Source organism: Mytilus edulis, chromosome 1 (genome assembly GCF_963676685.1).
Source record: "Mytilus edulis chromosome 1, xbMytEdul2.2, whole genome shotgun sequence".
Lineage (NCBI taxonomy): Eukaryota > Metazoa > Mollusca > Bivalvia > Mytilida > Mytilidae > Mytilus > Mytilus edulis.
Genome location: NC_092344.1, coordinates 44,218,049 through 44,231,824, shown reverse-complemented (window position 1 = coordinate 44,231,824; position 13,776 = coordinate 44,218,049). Strand labels below are relative to the sequence as shown.

At 37.6% G+C, this 13,776-nt stretch overlaps 7 protein-coding genes across 7 annotated transcripts; all 7 read left to right on the top strand.

The window, feature by feature from the left end:
• The first annotated feature begins 1,282 nt into the window (after nucleotides 1-1,282).
• Nucleotides 1,283-2,020, top strand: LOC139517892 (testis-specific serine/threonine-protein kinase 3-like). The gene has a single exon (XM_071309424.1). It carries the CDS (start codon nucleotides 1,283-1,285, stop codon nucleotides 2,018-2,020), a length of 738 nt encoding a protein of 245 aa, XP_071165525.1.
• Nucleotides 2,021-3,150: 1,130 nt separating this feature from the next.
• LOC139517817 (testis-specific serine/threonine-protein kinase 3-like) lies at nucleotides 3,151-3,888 on the top strand. Its single transcript, XM_071309300.1, has one exon. It carries the CDS (start codon nucleotides 3,151-3,153, stop codon nucleotides 3,886-3,888), a length of 738 nt encoding a protein of 245 aa, XP_071165401.1.
• Nucleotides 3,889-5,018: 1,130 nt separating this feature from the next.
• On the top strand, nucleotides 5,019-5,756 carry LOC139517754 (testis-specific serine/threonine-protein kinase 3-like). The gene has a single exon (XM_071309178.1). The coding sequence runs from the start codon at nucleotides 5,019-5,021 to the stop codon at nucleotides 5,754-5,756; it is 738 nt and encodes a 245-aa protein (XP_071165279.1).
• A 1,130-nt stretch (nucleotides 5,757-6,886) lies between these two features.
• On the top strand, nucleotides 6,887-7,624 carry LOC139517698 (testis-specific serine/threonine-protein kinase 3-like). The gene has a single exon (XM_071309053.1). The coding sequence runs from the start codon at nucleotides 6,887-6,889 to the stop codon at nucleotides 7,622-7,624; it is 738 nt and encodes a 245-aa protein (XP_071165154.1).
• A 1,130-nt stretch (nucleotides 7,625-8,754) lies between these two features.
• On the top strand, nucleotides 8,755-9,492 carry LOC139517633 (testis-specific serine/threonine-protein kinase 3-like). Its single transcript, XM_071308921.1, has one exon. The coding sequence runs from the start codon at nucleotides 8,755-8,757 to the stop codon at nucleotides 9,490-9,492; it is 738 nt and encodes a 245-aa protein (XP_071165022.1).
• Nucleotides 9,493-10,622: 1,130 nt separating this feature from the next.
• On the top strand, nucleotides 10,623-11,360 carry LOC139517556 (testis-specific serine/threonine-protein kinase 3-like). The gene has a single exon (XM_071308800.1). The coding sequence runs from the start codon at nucleotides 10,623-10,625 to the stop codon at nucleotides 11,358-11,360; it is 738 nt and encodes a 245-aa protein (XP_071164901.1).
• A 1,130-nt stretch (nucleotides 11,361-12,490) lies between these two features.
• LOC139517494 (testis-specific serine/threonine-protein kinase 3-like) lies at nucleotides 12,491-13,228 on the top strand. The gene has a single exon (XM_071308673.1). The coding sequence runs from the start codon at nucleotides 12,491-12,493 to the stop codon at nucleotides 13,226-13,228; it is 738 nt and encodes a 245-aa protein (XP_071164774.1).
• Nucleotides 13,229-13,776: the final 548 nt, after the last annotated feature.

Sequence of the window (13,776 nt, the reverse complement as noted above, 5' to 3'; positions counted from 1 at the left end):
AATTTGAGTAAATAGTTGACTTTCAGATGGCCGGTTAATATCCCTAATGCGCCTCAAAATGAGGTACACAAATACTATTTATAAACAATACGTCATTCATCATCCCAACTGCTTTGTTTCAACAAACTCATTCTATTTTCATTAGTAGACTTACTGTGACGTGAATTAAGCATTGTTTCTTCCGAAAAACCTTGAATGCAGAGAAACAGAAAATTAGAAGGCGCAAGCTACGACTTAGTCTATTCATTAATTGTTATTCTAGTTTACCGTATCACCGCACAATCCCGATACAATATAAGGGTACGGTAAACATAATTGTATCAATCAATTTTATATTCCATTCATCTTCCCATCTTCTTTGTTTCAACAAACTCATTCTATTTTCATTAATAGACTTACTGTGACGTGAATTAAAAATGGTTTCTTCCGAAAAACCTTGAATGCAGAGAAACAGAAAATTAGAAGGCGCAAGCTACGACTTAGTCTATTCATTAATTGTTATTCTAGTTTACCGTATCACCGCACAATCCCGTAACAAAGCAAGCTGTAGCTTATAAGGATAACATAAGATATTCTAATTGTGATAATGGGATTATGGGACTAATATATTGAGCGGTTACGGTAAACAAGAATGCATTTTAAAATTACAGCCGGAGGTTCATGGGTTTGGGGAGAAATGGAAAACAAGTTGACTATTATTCTCTAACAATCCTCTAACTTTCTTTGTATTGAAGGTTTGAGAATCGGCTTTGTAACCGATTTCATGTGGTTACAGTAAACAAGAATTTATGGTCAGTCCATAGTTATATATTTTGTGGAATCGTGTTCTAATCCCAATAACTTAAATATATTGGTAACACATATCTTCTTTTAAAACGAAAATGATTTCATCGGTTTACATTTGGCTTGCTGTGGTAATTATTGCATACGACGAAACGGTAAACTGAACTGTATAATGACTTGTTGGGTTACGGCAAACCTTTATCGTAAAAGTTTATGGTTACGGTAAACACCACAGTTAAAAGGCAACACGGTAAACTTATAAGATAAATGCCCTAGTACAACCAAATACTTTGTTTACCGTTTGTAAGAGTAGTTACCATTAATGAAAAGGGGAGATTGTTCAATAATGTACTGTTTTATTGTGTAAGAAAGCCTTTATTTGAACTTTCCACCCTTGAGCATCAATTATTGGAACAGTCCGTAGCAGCCATATCACTATATAAGGCGTGAATTTCAGTATTTTGATACCTTTATTACACTAAATCCACGCCAATTTAAAATGGAATTTTTATTGAACAGTGGACTTTCAAACGTTGTAGCCCTAACTGAAGAAGTTTTCTCCGCCTCTAGCGAAGTATTCGGTAAAGTTGCAATTAAAAAAGTCCTCAAAACCTCTACTGAGTTTGAAGCTTTCCTCAGCCTCAAACACGAAAACATTGTCGAAGCCATTGAAATCATCGAAGCCGAAGAATTTGCCTTCGTTTTGATGGAATTCGCTGAATTCGGAGATGTTTTTGAATACATAATGAAAAACGGCCTCATGTCCGTTGAAGCCACCCTATCTGTCTTCTCTCAAGTTGTCAAAGCAGTCGAATACTGCCACTTAAACGGAATCGCCCACAATGACATTAAATTAGAAAACGTCTTGTTATCAAATGGATGTGTCAAACTGGCCGATTTTGGATTTGCCAAATCAACCGTTGTTGTTGCCGAATCTGAAGAATTTTGTGGAACCCTCCCATACGCTGCCCCCGAAGTTATTATGGGAATGGAACACAACACCATGAAAGCCGACATGTGGAGTATGGGAGTTATGCTCTACGTCATGCTCTTCGGAGCTTTCCCATTCTCCGATAGTGACGCAACCTCTATGGTCAAAGCTCAACTCTCAAACACCCTCTCTTTCCCCGAAAACACTAGCGACATCGTAAAATCCCTTGTCTCCTCTATGCTTGAACCCTCTGTTGAAAAACGTGCTGATGCCATCTCAGTCCGTCTTGCCTTGAGTCAGTTTTAGATACCCAAGCATCCTTGAAATCACAACAGGCTCCGTCGTAGGAGCTTGTTGCGATTTCAAGGATGCTTTTTTTTTTGTCCATTCGATTGTTACGGTAAACCATGTAAACATTTTCCTTTAGCATACCTTTATCCGATACAATATAAGGGTACGGTAAACATAATTGTATCAATCAATTTTATATTCCATTCATCTTCCCATCTTCTTTGTTTCAACAAACTCATTCTATTTTCATTAATAGACTTACTGTGACGTGAATTAAAAATGGTTTCTTCCGAAAAACCTTGAATGCAGAGAAACAGAAAATTAGAAGGCGCAAGCTACGACTTAGTCTATTCATTAATTGTTATTCTAGTTTACCGTATCACCGCACAATCCCGTAACAAAGCAAGCTGTAGCTTATAAGGATAACATAAGATATTCTAATTGTGATAATGGGATTATGGGACTAATATATTGAGCGGTTACGGTAAACAAGAATGCATTTTAAAATTACAGCCGGAGGTTCATGGGTTTGGGGAGAAATGGAAAACAAGTTGACTATTATTCTCTAACAATCCTCTAACTTTCTTTGTATTGAAGGTTTGAGAATCGGCTTTGTAACCGATTTCATGTGGTTACAGTAAACAAGAATTTATGGTCAGTCCATAGTTATATATTTTGTGGAATCGTGTTCTAATCCCAATAACTTAAATATATTGGTAACACATATCTTCTTTTAAAACGAAAATGATTTCATCGGTTTACATTTGGCTTGCTGTGGTAATTATTGCATACGACGAAACGGTAAACTGAACTGTATAATGACTTGTTGGGTTACGGCAAACCTTTATCGTAAAAGTTTATGGTTACGGTAAACACCACAGTTAAAAGGCAACACGGTAAACTTATAAGATAAATGCCCTAGTACAACCAAATACTTTGTTTACCGTTTGTAAGAGTAGTTACCATTAATGAAAAGGGGAGATTGTTCAATAATGTACTGTTTTATTGTGTAAGAAAGCCTTTATTTGAACTTTCCACCCTTGAGCATCAATTATTGGAACAGTCCGTAGCAGCCATATCACTATATAAGGCGTGAATTTCAGTATTTTGATACCTTTATTACACTAAATCCACGCCAATTTAAAATGGAATTTTTATTGAACAGTGGACTTTCAAACGTTGTAGCCCTAACTGAAGAAGTTTTCTCCGCCTCTAGCGAAGTATTCGGTAAAGTTGCAATTAAAAAAGTCCTCAAAACCTCTACTGAGTTTGAAGCTTTCCTCAGCCTCAAACACGAAAACATTGTCGAAGCCATTGAAATCATCGAAGCCGAAGAATTTGCCTTCGTTTTGATGGAATTCGCTGAATTCGGAGATGTTTTTGAATACATAATGAAAAACGGCCTCATGTCCGTTGAAGCCACCCTATCTGTCTTCTCTCAAGTTGTCAAAGCAGTCGAATACTGCCACTTAAACGGAATCGCCCACAATGACATTAAATTAGAAAACGTCTTGTTATCAAATGGATGTGTCAAACTGGCCGATTTTGGATTTGCCAAATCAACCGTTGTTGTTGCCGAATCTGAAGAATTTTGTGGAACCCTCCCATACGCTGCCCCCGAAGTTATTATGGGAATGGAACACAACACCATGAAAGCCGACATGTGGAGTATGGGAGTTATGCTCTACGTCATGCTCTTCGGAGCTTTCCCATTCTCCGATAGTGACGCAACCTCTATGGTCAAAGCTCAACTCTCAAACACCCTCTCTTTCCCCGAAAACACTAGCGACATCGTAAAATCCCTTGTCTCCTCTATGCTTGAACCCTCTGTTGAAAAACGTGCTGATGCCATCTCAGTCCGTCTTGCCTTGAGTCAGTTTTAGATACCCAAGCATCCTTGAAATCACAACAGGCTCCGTCGTAGGAGCTTGTTGCGATTTCAAGGATGCTTTTTTTTTTGTCCATTCGATTGTTACGGTAAACCATGTAAACATTTTCCTTTAGCATACCTTTATCCGATACAATATAAGGGTACGGTAAACATAATTGTATCAATCAATTTTATATTCCATTCATCTTCCCATCTTCTTTGTTTCAACAAACTCATTCTATTTTCATTAATAGACTTACTGTGACGTGAATTAAAAATGGTTTCTTCCGAAAAACCTTGAATGCAGAGAAACAGAAAATTAGAAGGCGCAAGCTACGACTTAGTCTATTCATTAATTGTTATTCTAGTTTACCGTATCACCGCACAATCCCGTAACAAAGCAAGCTGTAGCTTATAAGGATAACATAAGATATTCTAATTGTGATAATGGGATTATGGGACTAATATATTGAGCGGTTACGGTAAACAAGAATGCATTTTAAAATTACAGCCGGAGGTTCATGGGTTTGGGGAGAAATGGAAAACAAGTTGACTATTATTCTCTAACAATCCTCTAACTTTCTTTGTATTGAAGGTTTGAGAATCGGCTTTGTAACCGATTTCATGTGGTTACAGTAAACAAGAATTTATGGTCAGTCCATAGTTATATATTTTGTGGAATCGTGTTCTAATCCCAATAACTTAAATATATTGGTAACACATATCTTCTTTTAAAACGAAAATGATTTCATCGGTTTACATTTGGCTTGCTGTGGTAATTATTGCATACGACGAAACGGTAAACTGAACTGTATAATGACTTGTTGGGTTACGGCAAACCTTTATCGTAAAAGTTTATGGTTACGGTAAACACCACAGTTAAAAGGCAACACGGTAAACTTATAAGATAAATGCCCTAGTACAACCAAATACTTTGTTTACCGTTTGTAAGAGTAGTTACCATTAATGAAAAGGGGAGATTGTTCAATAATGTACTGTTTTATTGTGTAAGAAAGCCTTTATTTGAACTTTCCACCCTTGAGCATCAATTATTGGAACAGTCCGTAGCAGCCATATCACTATATAAGGCGTGAATTTCAGTATTTTGATACCTTTATTACACTAAATCCACGCCAATTTAAAATGGAATTTTTATTGAACAGTGGACTTTCAAACGTTGTAGCCCTAACTGAAGAAGTTTTCTCCGCCTCTAGCGAAGTATTCGGTAAAGTTGCAATTAAAAAAGTCCTCAAAACCTCTACTGAGTTTGAAGCTTTCCTCAGCCTCAAACACGAAAACATTGTCGAAGCCATTGAAATCATCGAAGCCGAAGAATTTGCCTTCGTTTTGATGGAATTCGCTGAATTCGGAGATGTTTTTGAATACATAATGAAAAACGGCCTCATGTCCGTTGAAGCCACCCTATCTGTCTTCTCTCAAGTTGTCAAAGCAGTCGAATACTGCCACTTAAACGGAATCGCCCACAATGACATTAAATTAGAAAACGTCTTGTTATCAAATGGATGTGTCAAACTGGCCGATTTTGGATTTGCCAAATCAACCGTTGTTGTTGCCGAATCTGAAGAATTTTGTGGAACCCTCCCATACGCTGCCCCCGAAGTTATTATGGGAATGGAACACAACACCATGAAAGCCGACATGTGGAGTATGGGAGTTATGCTCTACGTCATGCTCTTCGGAGCTTTCCCATTCTCCGATAGTGACGCAACCTCTATGGTCAAAGCTCAACTCTCAAACACCCTCTCTTTCCCCGAAAACACTAGCGACATCGTAAAATCCCTTGTCTCCTCTATGCTTGAACCCTCTGTTGAAAAACGTGCTGATGCCATCTCAGTCCGTCTTGCCTTGAGTCAGTTTTAGATACCCAAGCATCCTTGAAATCACAACAGGCTCCGTCGTAGGAGCTTGTTGCGATTTCAAGGATGCTTTTTTTTTTGTCCATTCGATTGTTACGGTAAACCATGTAAACATTTTCCTTTAGCATACCTTTATCCGATACAATATAAGGGTACGGTAAACATAATTGTATCAATCAATTTTATATTCCATTCATCTTCCCATCTTCTTTGTTTCAACAAACTCATTCTATTTTCATTAATAGACTTACTGTGACGTGAATTAAAAATGGTTTCTTCCGAAAAACCTTGAATGCAGAGAAACAGAAAATTAGAAGGCGCAAGCTACGACTTAGTCTATTCATTAATTGTTATTCTAGTTTACCGTATCACCGCACAATCCCGTAACAAAGCAAGCTGTAGCTTATAAGGATAACATAAGATATTCTAATTGTGATAATGGGATTATGGGACTAATATATTGAGCGGTTACGGTAAACAAGAATGCATTTTAAAATTACAGCCGGAGGTTCATGGGTTTGGGGAGAAATGGAAAACAAGTTGACTATTATTCTCTAACAATCCTCTAACTTTCTTTGTATTGAAGGTTTGAGAATCGGCTTTGTAACCGATTTCATGTGGTTACAGTAAACAAGAATTTATGGTCAGTCCATAGTTATATATTTTGTGGAATCGTGTTCTAATCCCAATAACTTAAATATATTGGTAACACATATCTTCTTTTAAAACGAAAATGATTTCATCGGTTTACATTTGGCTTGCTGTGGTAATTATTGCATACGACGAAACGGTAAACTGAACTGTATAATGACTTGTTGGGTTACGGCAAACCTTTATCGTAAAAGTTTATGGTTACGGTAAACACCACAGTTAAAAGGCAACACGGTAAACTTATAAGATAAATGCCCTAGTACAACCAAATACTTTGTTTACCGTTTGTAAGAGTAGTTACCATTAATGAAAAGGGGAGATTGTTCAATAATGTACTGTTTTATTGTGTAAGAAAGCCTTTATTTGAACTTTCCACCCTTGAGCATCAATTATTGGAACAGTCCGTAGCAGCCATATCACTATATAAGGCGTGAATTTCAGTATTTTGATACCTTTATTACACTAAATCCACGCCAATTTAAAATGGAATTTTTATTGAACAGTGGACTTTCAAACGTTGTAGCCCTAACTGAAGAAGTTTTCTCCGCCTCTAGCGAAGTATTCGGTAAAGTTGCAATTAAAAAAGTCCTCAAAACCTCTACTGAGTTTGAAGCTTTCCTCAGCCTCAAACACGAAAACATTGTCGAAGCCATTGAAATCATCGAAGCCGAAGAATTTGCCTTCGTTTTGATGGAATTCGCTGAATTCGGAGATGTTTTTGAATACATAATGAAAAACGGCCTCATGTCCGTTGAAGCCACCCTATCTGTCTTCTCTCAAGTTGTCAAAGCAGTCGAATACTGCCACTTAAACGGAATCGCCCACAATGACATTAAATTAGAAAACGTCTTGTTATCAAATGGATGTGTCAAACTGGCCGATTTTGGATTTGCCAAATCAACCGTTGTTGTTGCCGAATCTGAAGAATTTTGTGGAACCCTCCCATACGCTGCCCCCGAAGTTATTATGGGAATGGAACACAACACCATGAAAGCCGACATGTGGAGTATGGGAGTTATGCTCTACGTCATGCTCTTCGGAGCTTTCCCATTCTCCGATAGTGACGCAACCTCTATGGTCAAAGCTCAACTCTCAAACACCCTCTCTTTCCCCGAAAACACTAGCGACATCGTAAAATCCCTTGTCTCCTCTATGCTTGAACCCTCTGTTGAAAAACGTGCTGATGCCATCTCAGTCCGTCTTGCCTTGAGTCAGTTTTAGATACCCAAGCATCCTTGAAATCACAACAGGCTCCGTCGTAGGAGCTTGTTGCGATTTCAAGGATGCTTTTTTTTTTGTCCATTCGATTGTTACGGTAAACCATGTAAACATTTTCCTTTAGCATACCTTTATCCGATACAATATAAGGGTACGGTAAACATAATTGTATCAATCAATTTTATATTCCATTCATCTTCCCATCTTCTTTGTTTCAACAAACTCATTCTATTTTCATTAATAGACTTACTGTGACGTGAATTAAAAATGGTTTCTTCCGAAAAACCTTGAATGCAGAGAAACAGAAAATTAGAAGGCGCAAGCTACGACTTAGTCTATTCATTAATTGTTATTCTAGTTTACCGTATCACCGCACAATCCCGTAACAAAGCAAGCTGTAGCTTATAAGGATAACATAAGATATTCTAATTGTGATAATGGGATTATGGGACTAATATATTGAGCGGTTACGGTAAACAAGAATGCATTTTAAAATTACAGCCGGAGGTTCATGGGTTTGGGGAGAAATGGAAAACAAGTTGACTATTATTCTCTAACAATCCTCTAACTTTCTTTGTATTGAAGGTTTGAGAATCGGCTTTGTAACCGATTTCATGTGGTTACAGTAAACAAGAATTTATGGTCAGTCCATAGTTATATATTTTGTGGAATCGTGTTCTAATCCCAATAACTTAAATATATTGGTAACACATATCTTCTTTTAAAACGAAAATGATTTCATCGGTTTACATTTGGCTTGCTGTGGTAATTATTGCATACGACGAAACGGTAAACTGAACTGTATAATGACTTGTTGGGTTACGGCAAACCTTTATCGTAAAAGTTTATGGTTACGGTAAACACCACAGTTAAAAGGCAACACGGTAAACTTATAAGATAAATGCCCTAGTACAACCAAATACTTTGTTTACCGTTTGTAAGAGTAGTTACCATTAATGAAAAGGGGAGATTGTTCAATAATGTACTGTTTTATTGTGTAAGAAAGCCTTTATTTGAACTTTCCACCCTTGAGCATCAATTATTGGAACAGTCCGTAGCAGCCATATCACTATATAAGGCGTGAATTTCAGTATTTTGATACCTTTATTACACTAAATCCACGCCAATTTAAAATGGAATTTTTATTGAACAGTGGACTTTCAAACGTTGTAGCCCTAACTGAAGAAGTTTTCTCCGCCTCTAGCGAAGTATTCGGTAAAGTTGCAATTAAAAAAGTCCTCAAAACCTCTACTGAGTTTGAAGCTTTCCTCAGCCTCAAACACGAAAACATTGTCGAAGCCATTGAAATCATCGAAGCCGAAGAATTTGCCTTCGTTTTGATGGAATTCGCTGAATTCGGAGATGTTTTTGAATACATAATGAAAAACGGCCTCATGTCCGTTGAAGCCACCCTATCTGTCTTCTCTCAAGTTGTCAAAGCAGTCGAATACTGCCACTTAAACGGAATCGCCCACAATGACATTAAATTAGAAAACGTCTTGTTATCAAATGGATGTGTCAAACTGGCCGATTTTGGATTTGCCAAATCAACCGTTGTTGTTGCCGAATCTGAAGAATTTTGTGGAACCCTCCCATACGCTGCCCCCGAAGTTATTATGGGAATGGAACACAACACCATGAAAGCCGACATGTGGAGTATGGGAGTTATGCTCTACGTCATGCTCTTCGGAGCTTTCCCATTCTCCGATAGTGACGCAACCTCTATGGTCAAAGCTCAACTCTCAAACACCCTCTCTTTCCCCGAAAACACTAGCGACATCGTAAAATCCCTTGTCTCCTCTATGCTTGAACCCTCTGTTGAAAAACGTGCTGATGCCATCTCAGTCCGTCTTGCCTTGAGTCAGTTTTAGATACCCAAGCATCCTTGAAATCACAACAGGCTCCGTCGTAGGAGCTTGTTGCGATTTCAAGGATGCTTTTTTTTTTGTCCATTCGATTGTTACGGTAAACCATGTAAACATTTTCCTTTAGCATACCTTTATCCGATACAATATAAGGGTACGGTAAACATAATTGTATCAATCAATTTTATATTCCATTCATCTTCCCATCTTCTTTGTTTCAACAAACTCATTCTATTTTCATTAATAGACTTACTGTGACGTGAATTAAAAATGGTTTCTTCCGAAAAACCTTGAATGCAGAGAAACAGAAAATTAGAAGGCGCAAGCTACGACTTAGTCTATTCATTAATTGTTATTCTAGTTTACCGTATCACCGCACAATCCCGTAACAAAGCAAGCTGTAGCTTATAAGGATAACATAAGATATTCTAATTGTGATAATGGGATTATGGGACTAATATATTGAGCGGTTACGGTAAACAAGAATGCATTTTAAAATTACAGCCGGAGGTTCATGGGTTTGGGGAGAAATGGAAAACAAGTTGACTATTATTCTCTAACAATCCTCTAACTTTCTTTGTATTGAAGGTTTGAGAATCGGCTTTGTAACCGATTTCATGTGGTTACAGTAAACAAGAATTTATGGTCAGTCCATAGTTATATATTTTGTGGAATCGTGTTCTAATCCCAATAACTTAAATATATTGGTAACACATATCTTCTTTTAAAACGAAAATGATTTCATCGGTTTACATTTGGCTTGCTGTGGTAATTATTGCATACGACGAAACGGTAAACTGAACTGTATAATGACTTGTTGGGTTACGGCAAACCTTTATCGTAAAAGTTTATGGTTACGGTAAACACCACAGTTAAAAGGCAACACGGTAAACTTATAAGATAAATGCCCTAGTACAACCAAATACTTTGTTTACCGTTTGTAAGAGTAGTTACCATTAATGAAAAGGGGAGATTGTTCAATAATGTACTGTTTTATTGTGTAAGAAAGCCTTTATTTGAACTTTCCACCCTTGAGCATCAATTATTGGAACAGTCCGTAGCAGCCATATCACTATATAAGGCGTGAATTTCAGTATTTTGATACCTTTATTACACTAAATCCACGCCAATTTAAAATGGAATTTTTATTGAACAGTGGACTTTCAAACGTTGTAGCCCTAACTGAAGAAGTTTTCTCCGCCTCTAGCGAAGTATTCGGTAAAGTTGCAATTAAAAAAGTCCTCAAAACCTCTACTGAGTTTGAAGCTTTCCTCAGCCTCAAACACGAAAACATTGTCGAAGCCATTGAAATCATCGAAGCCGAAGAATTTGCCTTCGTTTTGATGGAATTCGCTGAATTCGGAGATGTTTTTGAATACATAATGAAAAACGGCCTCATGTCCGTTGAAGCCACCCTATCTGTCTTCTCTCAAGTTGTCAAAGCAGTCGAATACTGCCACTTAAACGGAATCGCCCACAATGACATTAAATTAGAAAACGTCTTGTTATCAAATGGATGTGTCAAACTGGCCGATTTTGGATTTGCCAAATCAACCGTTGTTGTTGCCGAATCTGAAGAATTTTGTGGAACCCTCCCATACGCTGCCCCCGAAGTTATTATGGGAATGGAACACAACACCATGAAAGCCGACATGTGGAGTATGGGAGTTATGCTCTACGTCATGCTCTTCGGAGCTTTCCCATTCTCCGATAGTGACGCAACCTCTATGGTCAAAGCTCAACTCTCAAACACCCTCTCTTTCCCCGAAAACACTAGCGACATCGTAAAATCCCTTGTCTCCTCTATGCTTGAACCCTCTGTTGAAAAACGTGCTGATGCCATCTCAGTCCGTCTTGCCTTGAGTCAGTTTTAGATACCCAAGCATCCTTGAAATCACAACAGGCTCCGTCGTAGGAGCTTGTTGCGATTTCAAGGATGCTTTTTTTTTTGTCCATTCGATTGTTACGGTAAACCATGTAAACATTTTCCTTTAGCATACCTTTATCCGATACAATATAAGGGTACGGTAAACATAATTGTATCAATCAATTTTATATTCCATTCATCTTCCCATCTTCTTTGTTTCAACAAACTCATTCTATTTTCATTAATAGACTTACTGTGACGTGAATTAAAAATGGTTTCTTCCGAAAAACCTTGAATGCAGAGAAACAGAAAATTAGAAGGCGCAAGCTACGACTTAGTCTATTCATTAATTGTTATTCTAGTTTACCGTATCACCGCACAATCCCGTAACAAAGCAAGCTGTAGCTTATAAGGATAACATAAGATATTCTAATTGTGATAATGGGATTATGGGACTAATATATTGAGCGGTTACGGTAAACAAGAATGCATTTTAAAATTACAGCCGGAGGTTCATGGGTTTGGGGAGAAATGGAAAACAAGTTGACTATTATTCTCTAACAATCCTCTAACTTTCTTTGTATTGAAGGTTTGAGAATCGGCTTTGTAACCGATTTCATGTGGTTACAGTAAACAAGAATTTATGGTCAGTCCATAGTTATATATTTTGTGGAATCGTGTTCTAATCCCAATAACTTAAATATATTGGTAACACATATCTTCTTTTAAAACGAAAATGATTTCATCGGTTTACATTTGGCTTGCTGTGGTAATTATTGCATACGACGAAACGGTAAACTGAACTGTATAATGACTTGTTGGGTTACGGCAAACCTTTATCGTAAAAGTTTATGGTTACGGTAAACACCACAGTTAAAAGGCAACACGGTAAACTTATAAGATAAATGCCCTAGTACAACCAAATACTTTGTTTACCGTTTGTAAGAGTAGTTACCATTAATGAAAAGGGGAGATTGTTCAATAATGTACTGTTTTATTGTGTAAGAAAGCCTTTATTTGAACTTTCCACCCTTGAGCATCAATTATTGGAACAGTCCGTAGCAGCCATATCACTATATAAGGCGTGAATTTCAGTATTTTGATACCTTTATTACACTAAATCCACGCCAATTTAAAATGGAATTTTTATTGAACAGTGGACTTTCAAACGTTGTAGCCCTAACTGAAGAAGTTTTCTCCGCCTCTAGCGAAGTATTCGGTAAAGTTGCAATTAAAAAAGTCCTCAAAACCTCTACTGAGTTTGAAGCTTTCCTCAGCCTCAAACACGAAAACATTGTCGAAGCCATTGAAATCATCGAAGCCGAAGAATTTGCCTTCGTTTTGATGGAATTCGCTGAATTCGGAGATGTTTTTGAATACATAATGAAAAACGGCCTCATGTCCGTTGAAGCCACCCTATCTGTCTTCTCTCAAGTTGTCAAAGCAGTCGAATACTGCCACTTAAACGGAATCGCCCACAATGACATTAAATTAGAAAACGTCTTGTTATCAAATGGATGTGTCAAACTGGCCGATTTTGGATTTGCCAAATCAACCGTTGTTGTTGCCGAATCTGAAGAATTTTGTGGAACCCTCCCATACGCTGCCCCCGAAGTTATTATGGGAATGGAACACAACACCATGAAAGCCGACATGTGGAGTATGGGAGTTATGCTCTACGTCATGCTCTTCGGAGCTTTCCCATTCTCCGATAGTGACGCAACCTCTATGGTCAAAGCTCAACTCTCAAACACCCTCTCTTTCCCCGAAAACACTAGCGACATCGTAAAATCCCTTGTCTCCTCTATGCTTGAACCCTCTGTTGAAAAACGTGCTGATGCCATCTCAGTCCGTCTTGCCTTGAGTCAGTTTTAGATACCCAAGCATCCTTGAAATCACAACAGGCTCCGTCGTAGGAGCTTGTTGCGATTTCAAGGATGCTTTTTTTTTTGTCCATTCGATTGTTACGGTAAACCATGTAAACATTTTCCTTTAGCATACCTTTATCCGATACAATATAAGGGTACGGTAAACATAATTGTATCAATCAATTTTATATTCCATTCATCTTCCCATCTTCTTTGTTTCAACAAACTCATTCTATTTTCATTAATAGACTTACTGTGACGTGAATTAAAAATGGTTTCTTCCGAAAAACCTTGAATGCAGAGAAACAGAAAATTAGAAGGCGCAAGCTACGACTTAGTCTATTCATTAATTGTTATTCTAGTTTACCGTATCACCGCACAATCCCGTAACAAAGCAAGCTGTAGCTTATAAGGATAACATAAGATATTCTAATTGTGATAATGGGATTATGGGACTAATATATTGAGCGGTTACGGTAAACAAGAATGCATTTTAAAATTACAGCCGGAGGTTCATGGGTTTGGGGAGAAATGGAAAACAAGTTGACTATTATT